The sequence below is a fragment of the Misgurnus anguillicaudatus genome, chromosome 11 (genome assembly GCF_027580225.2).
Source record: "Misgurnus anguillicaudatus chromosome 11, ASM2758022v2, whole genome shotgun sequence".
Taxonomy (NCBI): domain Eukaryota; kingdom Metazoa; phylum Chordata; class Actinopteri; order Cypriniformes; family Cobitidae; genus Misgurnus; species Misgurnus anguillicaudatus.
The window spans coordinates 34,245,836-34,258,688 of record NC_073347.2 but is presented as its reverse complement, the minus strand read 5'-3'; the positions used below and the strand labels follow the sequence as shown (position 1 = coordinate 34,258,688).

General features: G+C 36.1%; 1 protein-coding gene across 4 annotated transcripts in view; it reads right to left on the bottom strand.

The window, feature by feature from the left end:
* rmdn2 (regulator of microtubule dynamics 2) overlaps positions 1–12,065 on the bottom strand; it is a 58,061-nt gene extending 45,996 nt beyond the window's left edge. The window contains exons 1-2 of one of the 4 annotated variants that reach the window (XR_008635165.2): positions 9,986–10,126; positions 6,586–7,016 (exon numbers count right to left, since the gene is read on the bottom strand). Coding sequence is in view for 3 of the 4 variants with exons in the window: in XM_055170346.2 (XP_055026321.2) it covers positions 6,586–7,016; positions 9,986–10,099 (545 nt within the window). In the remaining variant the exon portion in view is untranslated. Of the gene's footprint in view, positions 1–6,585; positions 7,017–9,975; positions 10,127–11,914 lie in introns of those variants that run through there. The other 3 variants (XM_055170347.2, XM_055170346.2, XM_055170348.2) reach the window with 3 other exon arrangements.
* Between the last annotated feature and the right edge of the window lie 788 nt (positions 12,066–12,853).

Below are 12,853 nucleotides of genomic sequence, written 5' to 3'. Positions count from 1 at the left end.
TCATGTTAACTCGATCAGTCGTCTTTGTCAGAGACATCTGTGAATGTTGACGTTTACGCAAAAAAGAAAGTACATTAAAAACACTGCCACCTTTTCACTGTCACGTAAGAGAGAGGCGCGCGCGGTCGAGGCACTGCAAGCAACATGAGTAGAGAGAGAGAGAGAGAGAGAGAGAGACGCGCTGAACACTCGCAACAATGAATTGAGCCGTTTAAAATAGTAAAATAAAAATGTAAATGGGAATCATGAAAAATCTATTTGTTGCGTCCAGTGTTGATTCCGTGGCGGAATCACGAGCAAACACTGATAGCCTTTAACATCCAAAGACAGAGTCATTGTACTTCTCAAAAGAGTTAATAAAACAGTACTGACTAGCTCGCCGTTTCATTAATAATCATATAACAGTTACTTACGTTGTCCTATTCTCTGTGGGTGTATCGTCAATAACTCCCGAGTGTTTTCGTTTGAGATGCTCGTGCATTGTCGTTGTGCTCCCGTGATAAACCAGCGACGTTTGGCACGGTGTAACAGACCACTCTTTTATCACAACTTGGCTTAAAATACTTTCATACTTCGGAAGCTTTCCGACTCATAATTCCATAGACTCACCTGCCACCGCCAATTTTTCAAAATTAAAGCAGTGAAGGCAGGGGAGAGGGAAGAAAGATGATAGCGTAGCAGATTAACCAGCAGGGCGCACACAGCGCACAGACTGGTGTGGAGGTGAATTACATTGAGCCATTTGAGACATGAGACAGAATTACAGTGGGCCGTTTGAGACGGAAAAAAATAAATATGCGACTCCTCGACTAAAAAAATTGCCGTCGACAAATTTTCATCGTCGATTACGTCGACTACGTCGACTATTCGCGGCAGCACTAGTACCTAATAAAGTGGCCGTTAAGTGTGTGTGTGTGTGTGTGTGTGTGTGTGTGTGTGTGTGTGTGTGTGTGTGTGTGTGTGTGTGTGTGTGTGTGTGTGTGTGTGTGTGTGTGTGTGTATATATATATATATATATATATATATATATATATATATATATATATATATATATATATATATATATATATATATATATATATATATATATATATATATATATATATATATATATATATATACACACACTTATACGTATCTTTTTTTTGATGAACATGAAGATATTTTAAGGAATGTTTGTGTCCAAACTCATCATGAGCCCCATTCACTTCTATAGTAGGAAAAGAGAATACTACGGAAGTGAATGGGGCTCATAAACAGTTTGGTTATAAACATTTCTCAAAATATCTTCCTTCATGTTCATCAAAACAAAGAAATTTATAGAAGTTTGTAACCGCATGAGAGTGAGTAAATGATGACAGAAATTTCATTTTTGGGCAAACTATCCCTTTAACTTAGGTTTAAGGGGCCGTTTACAGGACGTTTTTCAACCAATATTTTTTCAACCAACTTGTGCGCTTTGGCTGTTCGTTTATACAACAATATTTTGGGGTCCTAACAACATCAATTTTAAATGGAGGTTTCAAAGTGCACATTTTAAAAAATGACATCGTTATCATTTCCTGTGTAAATGACAAAATGCAGATCTGTGAAAGTACATGAATATAACGTGTCCAGTCTACAGGCATGCATATTTCACAACCATAACAACCATTTTGTGTTAATGCTATTTAAAATCTTGAGTTTATTATCACTTCGCCAACAGAGTTTACAAAAATGTTGACACTTTAAAATCCAGGGTCACGTGTAGTTACCTTGTAAACCTACCTCATTGTTTGTCCAAACTAAACTTTTTGCTTTTGACCATCTTTATAGTTTGTATTTATCACTCTGGAAAAGATTGCTTATTTGCTCAGATATGTAGTGCTTCTTTACAAAGTAATATCTTTAACTACTGCCTGGCATGCAAAATACAGCATTTTGGTCATTTTAGTGGATCCTGCATGTAAACAGGAGTGCAGTATACGAAATTTTTCCAAAACACAAAAGAAAAACTTTTCCACTTTTAGTACAATCATAGGATTAATATAGGATGTTTCTGTAATTTGGCCTAAGATGATGTTGCTACAACATCAACTAGCAGGAGCTAACTAGGCCATGCAATGTAAAGAGTAGAGCATATACGTGTTATAAAAATACAGTAAAATGCTGCAAACACACAGACAAATACAAGTTATAAAAACAGAGGTAAAGATGCACAAACCAATTACCTAACACAACACATTCTGGATACAAAATGCTTGGGATGCAAAGTGCTTAGGAAGGCAACTTCAATGCCAAGTTAAAAAGCAGTGATGCTATAAAAGCAAAACAGATATATTGTAAATTGCTTCAGGAACAGAATTTAAAACTGGAAGAGACTTGAAAATGCTTAATGCCAAAAATCAGTGAACAATGATTTAAATGAATGACTGGAGGCAGCGGAGTTCAACTCCTTTATATGGATGTGACATGATTTCAACTGCATGAGAAGCAGATACATAATTTTCATCCAAAACAATTAAGGGCTTTAAGCCTTCTATTCACAAATCTAATTTTTCTTTTAAAAAGTGCAAATGTTTGTACGTCACTAAATGCATCCGATTTAAAGTTGTGTGCCTTTAAGTTGTGCAAAATGTTGATGCACTGTTCAGCTGTTCTGCTCTGATAATAAAATCCTGATTTTGTGAATGATCCCATAATATACTTTCAAAGCTGTGCGGACGTGTGCGCACACAAGGTGGATGCGGAAAGAAAGTAAACTGTACCTCTTTTGTCTGCTGTGTCCCGGGCTTTGACGAAACCTGCTTGCGCTCGGCAGAGGCGCTTCTCATTGTTTGCAATGCATGACGAGAAACGGACGTACCTTTCTTAACATCCAACATTACACAAATGGAAAATGTTGCTGTGCATTTCTGTCATTTTATTTGCAGATTAATGAAACCACGTCAAACAACGAGCATTTGAAAATTAGTTATAATGGGTTTTAACTCATTCCCCGCTGCAAAAAAGTTGCCCGCCAGCATTTTTTTGTGATTTCCACAAAAGTTTCACGAAATGACTTCCAGGAAAATTTTCTTCTACACTCTTAGAAAGGATGTGTTAATTTTTTACACACCTTTGTGCGTTAAGCTTTCAACACATTATGTGTAATTTTAATACATTAAGGGCCCTATTTTAACGATCTAAGCGCATTGTCTAAAGCGCACAGCGCAACGTCTAAATGGGCGTGTCCGAATCCACTTTTGCTAATTTAACGACGGGAAAAATCGTTTTTGCGTCGAGCGCATGGTCGAAAAGGGTTGGTCCTATTGTAATGGGAGTATTTTGGGCGTAACGTGCAGTAAACCAATGAGAGTCTCAGTTCTCATTCCCTTTAAAAGCATGTTGCGCTGGCGCTATGTCTAATCCCTATTTAGATGACGGACTTTGTACACTGAAAAACTAAGCGGAGGTAGAAGATCCCCAGTTTAAGATTAATGTTAAATAATTGTGTTGTTTTTCCCTTATATTGAAATTGTTATTTTTTTATTAAAACCTTTAAAAATCGTTTTCTTTTAGTCATGGAAGTAAAAAGCAGGCTTGTAATTGCTTTAAATGTATGGCTATCCAATATCATCAAAACATAATTTACAAGTATGTAAGATAAGGTTTGTACTCTAAAAATACTTTATTTGTAACAAACAGGAGATAAAGAATTTACAAACGGCTCTCCTCACGTTTCAGCACTTTGGACAGCGTTTTTTTTAGCAAAGAGTTTTTTTAAGCATTACTTACAAATGTTTCTCATCTCGCCATATCCACAGCTACATCATATACAATAAATCCGTGAGGTAGCATTAAAAAAAACATTTAAAAACAGACGCATTTGTTTAAAGCAAAGCATTTATTTACTTATCAGGCTGCAGGTGAAGCAGCTCTTTGCGCCTTCTAACGTCTCATAATCAGTCCTAATTTATAAATATGTCCAAGAGACTCAATAATAATCTCTTAAATTCAATCCTTTAATCTTTCATATTTAAAAGCATTTTTGTGCTGCTGCGCATTTACGTACTTTGTGATAAGCAAACCCGCGTTGTCCTCCCGTTTATAGGCGCATATTACTAATGCGCTCTTTAAATAACATAAAACATATTGCGCCATTGACTTTAGACTTTAGACCAGGTTTTTGTTGGTCAATGGCGTAGTCTATTTTAGTTGCCTCAAAATAGCAACGCGCCAACAATGCGCATGAACACACCTCGTTTTTCAGACCAGAACGCCCATGGGCGCAAAGGGGGCGCAAATGCATTTGCTATTTAAACAACGCGGCGCTAAACGTGAAAATTAGGGTGGAAACTAGCGAAAGACACTTGCGTCGCGCATTGCGCTGCATTGCGCCGGGTGTAAGATAGAGCCCTATGTGTCATTTTGTGTTGATTTTGTGTTAAAATATAACACATGTTGTGTTAAAATTAACACAAAATGTGTTGTTTCAATAATAACACAGTGATGGGTGAATTCTGGGACAACGCATTTAGTGTGTCGTCCCACAATCAACACTAATGTGTTGTTTTTAACACATTCGTTCTAAGAGTGTATAAATATATAAACATACAAATAGATCAAATGAAAGAACAGACCCTATGCTTTCAAACAAACATCTTCATTTGTTCTCTTTTTATAACCTCTTAAATATGGGTAGGTTTCTTCAAAAATACCAAATTTTGAGGTCATTGCATTTTTGTAAAGGAATTTTGTTAGAGATCAGATTCAGAGCGAAAATCAAAACATACAGAGTTTAAAATTCGTTTTTGCTTCAGTTTTTTATAAATTGGTTTATCTAGTGCAGTGGTTCCCAACCTTTTTAGCCCTAAGTACCCCCCACAGCCCTATCTGTAAGGCTCAAGTACCCCTTCATCGAAACTAAACCAAAGTTGTGATTTAAAGACAAATAATTAGTAATTTTAATTAATTAATTAATTTTAAACATTAAAGTAAAAAGCACTGACTGATGAAGCATGTTTATTTCAACAAACCACTACCATTGCGATTAGTGTTAGTGCATTTTATCAGCTCATTTGCATTTTAAAAGACCAGGCCTACAAAATGGCAATTTTGACACGCTATAATTATCTGTAGGGTGTTTTGAGATAAAACTTCACATATGGACTCTGGGAATGCCAAAGACTTATTTTACAAATTAAAAAAATTCATCATATGACCCCTTTAAGGGCCAGATTCTTTAACAGCTTGCGCAAACCATTATTTTGGCGTTAAATAATGACTGAACTTACTAAAGACACGCAATAGATATTTAGCTCTGAAAAGGTGTTATTTTTGGGACCTTATTGCATATGCATTTGTGGAAGTTTTCCTACATTAACATTAATGCGAGGAGAGTATTACATTTTGCCAGAGGAACATACTTTAAAATAAATATATAGTTTGCCAAGCCATGCTATGTTTAATTTGCTGGAGAAAAGATGAGAAGTCACGAGGAGAAGTAAAATCAGGTATTTCAAAACTTATTTTACCCTTTATCTTTCATCCTCCGATTCATACTGTACTTTTACTTAGCTGGAATTTCACACTCCGCAGTCCGCATTTTCATTGCGATGTCCTGCCGAGGTCTCTTATTTGCGTCCCTGTACTTATTTGCGCTGCTCTTAGTAGATTGCAGTGGTCATTAGAGAAATGTGCTTATGTCATTATTGTGCCTGTGTATTTTATTTGCGTCTTTGTAGTAAATCACACACAAATTTTCAACTCTGGCGCTTATTTGGAATTGAGCTCTCACGTCCTTTTTAGTAAATGCCCTAAATTTACTAAAATCTCAATTTAAGTTACTGATAATTAAAGAGTGCAAAAAAGTTACATTATTCTGTTCAAATATAAAGAGAAACAAAATGTGTTAAGGCATTCTCTATAAATACAAAAGACATCATACGGGACAAAATATGTTAGCCAAAAACAATGCAAACGTTTTTTTTTGCATAATTTAAAAATGCAACGGCAGCGGGAATGAATATTATAACATTATTTAAACATTAATTATAGTTAATAAACTTTGTGTCTTTAGAAACTATTCAGGTTCATTAAAAATAGTCGGATCGTTCTTGAGTTGGACATCGCTATTGCGTTTTGGATCATGCAGCGCATTTACTCTTGACGGCTAATTATATTAATGATATATATTAAAATTACAAAGTTGTCCTTTTTACAATGCTTTCCTCACAAAAATCAATCGTAGGTCAATGACTGGACAAACGACAGACATTTTTATTAAAAGTAAAAAATGAGATCAAAGCAAAATGTAAATCTTGTACCCCCGGTTGGGAATCACTGATCTAGTGGATAATAGCGAATTTACAGATTACTGTAAAAACTCCCCAGGGAAGCGTTATTAGCAGGGAAATATTTTCTCCTAATTGACGAGATAACTCGTCAATGGCGGGGAAAAAGTTAATGGGACTGACTGGCCAAATTCAGTGACATTCCGCGTTGTACAGTAAATTCCATTTTTATGCTTGGATTCCATGATTCCATCCATGTTTACTGCATTGTGGAAACCATAGGGTCCTATAAAATACAAACATTTCAATAAACACTCAATTGGGAACTCACCCTCCTTCACTCTCAGCCTCTTCTGAACTTTGTCCTTCACTTCTAGCTGTGGCACCTGCTCGTTTTCTCCGGGTGGGAGTTTTGTGAACGGGGCTTGCCCTGCGAGCAGCAACATATTCCCCGCTCCGACCCCTCAGCTGATCTCTGACATTGTCTTGCAGATGTGGAAGCGCATCCTTCAGGGCTCTCACCTCGTCCTTGAGCTCAGAAACGCACTGGATCAGAGCACCCAGCCGATCCAGCACTTCTGCCTGACCAGTCTGCGGATTCAGAAAACCATCTACATAATCTGCATTCCTGGTCCGCTGTAGGACTTTGCTACCACCAGCTCCAGCTCTCCTGTAGCAGACGACGGCCAGGCTGATACCTGCAGCTCCTGCCAGAACGCCGAGAGCCAGAGCCTTGCTGTCTGCTTGAGCCATAGTAAACAACTGAGGAGACAAGAACACAATGATTGAGAGACATTCGTTATAAATAACACATGTTAGTTAAAGTTAGCATCAGTGCTAGCAGCCACGGAAAGTAGCTAATGTTAAGGTATTGCTTATTCTTTATGATGCAAATAATTTTTTTCAAAAGCAAATCTATTTTGGATGCATTTGCCAGTATTACACTATATAAAAATGTTTTTAAATGACAGAGAGACATTACAGATTTCTCATGAGATATACAAGAAATGCAAGGCAGAAGTTAATTCTTTCCAAACTGAGCTTTTCAAGTCATCCGGTGAATGTTTTCTTATATCGCAATATGCCCCTCGGGAAAACTAAATGTTGGGTCAAAAATGGACAAACCCAAGAGCTGGAGGTAAATGTCATCTGTGTGATTACCATTATTTATTAAAATATCTTATTTTGTGTTCAACAGAATAAAAAATGCATGCAGGTATAGAACAACATGAGGATGAGTAAGGGGGCATGTACACAAAGCATTTAAATAAGAATTTCACCCGTAGAAACATTCATCTTTATTGAAAGTGTGTCATATTTGTAGTCGAAATGTAACATACATTTAGAATTTGGTGCCTATTTGACCGAGAAAAGGGATGTTTGTAGTCTCACCCCCTCAACAAAGATATTGGACTTCCTGCTTTTAGTGATGCAAAATTATAATTTTTACATCATTGAAATAAGGAAGTGCAACACTGAAATCTGTATTTCTCCTGACTCAGCAGCAACTGAAGAAATGATGCACAACCATTTAAAAACATGACTGGGGTTCTAACAATACGAAGCTTAATGCAAATGGGTGAAGTGTCCCTTTAAGCACGGCTGAAAACGCCAGGCGGATGTCGACTGTAGACGCTTGCCAGATTTTTTCAGCTGAGCACTTTGGTTGATTTGTTTATCAATCATTGAACGACAAGCCAGTTGGTTGTTTTGATATTTTGTCCCAGCCCTTCTCCACTGTGATTGGACTGCCGAGTAAAAAGTGACATTGACGAGCTGAGCTGAGCTTTTCACCCGAAGTTGCCAGCTGCTGGCGTTTTTGAAAAGCGCCTCACTTTTATTGAAAACATACACCGCTGTAAACACTTTTGTGTGCACACTACCTAAATGATGACAAAATTTTAATGTTTGGGTGAACTATGCCTTTAAATGAGGTTAAAGAATAACACATGATCCTTTGCCTACAGTGTTTGGATGTTAACTTTTTTGGGCCATCCATTACCCAAAATGTTCACTGATGTCCATCACAGATGGCATGACTTCCTCACTTTGCACTTTGCAATGAATTATATTTTGGTCAACCAAACCTCTTTTCATCCTCTAATGATTATTGACTATTAGGGGGCAGCCTTTGGTTCCATGTTGGTTTATTATTGTAGTATATTCTATTTCACATAAGCACCTTCCTAAATTAAAATATAATCATGTAATAAAGCCTATTAAATCGCTGAAGAAAATATGTTAAAGATATACAATATATATATAATCAGATGGTCTCTTGCAGTTGTTGATCATAATAAAAAAAATGATAACAAATTCCAAAGGGTCATAAATGACAGCTATTTAAACACCAAAAACATTGCATGAGTCTTTAAAAATGATGATGGTCATAAACTCTAATCATCAAGATGAGATTATTTTGAGAGAATGAATGCATAAAGAAAAGTATATTTTTAGATGTTGTTACTGATTTTTACTTTTTGCAGTGCAGTTAAATACATGCAAAGTAATTGTTAAATAACAAGTTGTTAACTAACTTTCCCACATGCACTGTAATGTGTCAATCAAACAAAGTAGTTATTAACTCAACTCAAAGATAACTATTTAACAGGGTTAACCTCAAACCATTGGCAATAATCAAGTCTCTGGATTACTCATTTCTAAAATATAAAAGAACAACACTCTCTGTTGAAACAATAATAACTAACACTGAATGAGTTGCGTAAACTGCTACACGCATACACTGGTACACCCTTGACATTGTAGTTTTGGAGTTCACAGTTTAGTTTTCTTATCACGGTTAGGTTGACACAGTGGTGAGCTGCATCATGGCCATTACTGCCATTCCATAATGCTTTGGGAATGCAATTTAATAAGTAATAGTTTAAGTGTTTCATCTTTTGTCTGATGAAGAAATATTTTGAACAAAACATGATTTCTTATAGAAAAATGGAGTATGACATTAAATGGTTTATATAATTTATTGTCAGCCATTTATTTATATAATTTTTTTATACAGTTGTCCCTATCAATAAGTAAGTAATCTTATTTTTCACTTTAAGGCATTTTATCCCTGTTCAATATAATTTAAAAATAAAAGATAAATAAAACTGAATATTTATATTATGGAATATATAATATTTTTCATATTATATAGCTCTTATTTTCACTATGCAACGCCTAACTTTACCTCTTATATTTTCCTGTTATCAATCCTGTTTATTTCAATGCCTTTGTGTAAATAGTTATAAGTGCCCAAGAGTGACCAGAGCATATAAATACTTTTATAGAGAATTTTCTTAAATACATCACACAAGCACTTACTGACAATTTTTTTACATGAGAGCAGACACAAACACACAACACAAGGTTATCATCATATACATGCACAAGATGACCATCACATACCAAATCAGACATGCATGTTCAGACGAGCAGCAGAAAAGATAAAATACCAAATCATTATTGGATCCGCCAGAATCTTCATTTACACAGAATATAACGTTAAGTGTCAAAGTACAAAACTGATATTAACCAGCAGCAGTAATAAACTGTCAAGGTCTCTACAGCAACACATATATTCATATAACTTAACAGCGCTGAAAAGCCATCTAACATGACTTAAAGAAAACGACACCCGTTAGAAATAATCGTATGAAATCACAAATAACTGAAATAAACATAACAAAGCAGCTATTTCGTTAAAAAAATCTGCTCTTACCTGAACTAACCTCTCTTGAGCGCAGCGGTGCGTCTACAAAAACAGTCCGTGGCGCACGAGCGCACAACACTGAAGGTTCCGACCTGATGCTTACAACATTTACAGCTCCAGAAAAAAAAAACATTACAAAAAGACAAGAACTTAATACGTTTACCAGCGGGAGCACATACCGGTATGACTATTTAACGATTATCTATTAAAATGTTGTAAACGAAAGATAAAAAATCTTTATTTATGAGAAATATAATAGCATTTTGCCCATGACTATAATACACTAGTCAACATTTGAAGTGGATCAAAACCTTTTATTAAAGTTGTCCTTAAACCAAAATGTGTACCCATTCTTGTCATAGGACAGCTTAAATTAACTTTTTTGATCCACTTCAAACGTTGACAGTTACCATGTAACGTAAATGTTAGGCCTACCAGACAATACTATGGTACATAACATTTGCACAGAAATAGTCACTGGAAAATAGTGTATTATATTGAATTATTTTTTAATGTCTGTTTAGTGATCACTACGAAAATTAACCATGGTTTTACTACAGTTAAAAAACATGTTTACTGAAATAAAACCATGGTTACCACAACATGGTTTTCAATAACCATAGTTAAACCATGGATGCTCTAGTAAAACCATGGTTTTGCTAATAGTAGCCTAATCAATGCACCAAAAAACGTGGTTAGTACACTTTTGCCGCAAAAAAATGTGGTCACTACACTTTTACCACAAAAAAAATATTTAGTACTACACTTTTACCACAAAAAACATGGTTACTACACTTTTACCACAAAAAAACATGGTTAGTACACTTTTACCACAAAAACATAGTTACCCCTGCCGAAAAAAACAGTATACCAGCAAGACCAGCATATGTTGTGTTTTGGTGCTGGTTTGCAAGTGAACACCAGCTAAACCAGCATCAGCACCAGCACCAGCTAAACCAGCACCAAACCAGCATTAGCACCAGCTAAACCAGCATTAGCACCAGCATCTCATGCTGGTCATACCAGCATATGTTGTGTTTTGGTGCTGGTATGCTGGTGACCACCGGCTAAACCAGCATAGACCAGCATAATTTCCATGCTGGTTTGATGCTGTTTTTTTCAGCAGGGACTACACCTTTACCACAAGAAAACATGGTAACTACACTTTAACCACAAAAAACATGGTTAGTAGTACACTTTTACCACAAAAAAAACATGGTTACTACACTTTTACCACAAAAAAAAACATAGTTACTACACTTTTACCACAAACAAACATGGTTAATTTTTCTAAGGGAACCTTCACATCCTATTGAAAAGACCAGACTAAGCTCGTATAGGCTGGTTTTAGAGGGGTTTTGGACACTTTTAGCTGGTCAGACTGGGAGACCAGCAGACCCTTGACCAGGCTCAAAGTTTGTCCAGTTTGGCTTAGCTGGTTGGCTGGTCCTAGCTGGTTTAAGATGGAAGTAGCTGGTTTAAGATGTTCCTCCCCGCCAGGCAATGCTGTTTTAGTTGATCAAGCTGGTGGGTTAGCTGGCATGCCAAGCTTAAACCAGCTGGGAAACAACCTAAAAGACTACTGGTCTTTTCAATAGGGCATATATTGATTGAGAAGTAAAAACCTGATAATACAGGTTGGTCCGTATATGCAACAAAGCAAAGAGCCAAAGTTCATCCAAATCAATCATTAATAAACTCACAAAACTGCTCGGAATGTCTATAGCATAGCTTAATGCTTTACAAATACACAGATTCAAAACCAATTTTTGTATTTAAAAGTGGTAGTCTACAACTAACAATAACAAATTGCCATATACTTAAACTGTATGATATCCATAAAAGGCACACATGATGATTTTTACTTTTTCCTTAAAATAAAAAAAGATTAAACAAACCTGCAAACCTATAAAAACAATGTCATTGGTTGGAAGTGTTGGAAACTTACTGTCGTGAATCAGATCTGTGGCCTTCACAGTTGTGGATCTCTGTACTCTGTCTGTTTCTCTGTACTCCATAAACACAAGTATCTGATCAACCTTGAACTGTGATAGCAGTGTCAGCTGCTCTGATTGGCTTCTTGCAACCTTGGGCAAATGTTTAAAAAAAATTGCCAGAGCAAGCACAAAACTAAACTGCTGGGTCGACTTATCAAAGTACATCCAAATAGGTTTTACTATACAGACAAACTTCATTTAAACTTAAAGATTTTAGCTAAACATAAAGCATGTATATTGTCTTGCATGTTGCTAAAATACCTTTTTTTACATAACTGAAGTACACTGGATTAGTATTGCTACAATGCTGAAAAGATGCTATTGCTTGCCCTGCGAACCGTGGTCACGAAATTTTAAAAATAAAGACAGAAACAAATTAGCCAACTTTTGTTCAGTGTTTACAAATAACTGGAATTGAATCACATTTGCAGCGCCCCTTTGATTTGTGTTAAAGGTAGGGATGGCTCCCGCGAAACTACGTTTCGACACTGTGTCGAGATCCCGAAGCGTAAATGTTTCGAAACACTGCTCCGAAATGTGATTCGAAACACCAATGTCACGTGATGAAGTGATTCGAAACACCAAACAAGTATTTCGAAAGGTGGCGTACCTGTCGAATCTGCGTCGAATCTTAAACTGACAGGGTATGAAACAAATCTGACAATACCTCATAGATGCGTTTTTGGCCAGATCAAATACTATAAATTACTGAAAAGAAGTAATTTTTCCTCATAGGTATGTAACACTTAGGCTACTTACAAAAAATGCATGCCAGCAACAAGTGTCCCTTGTGTGAGAATGTTTTCAAAGGCTGGAGAAATTATATGTAAAAAAGAAGCTGGTTGAGTTTATCAACACATTATCAACGATTTATATATTTAAATAAAGAT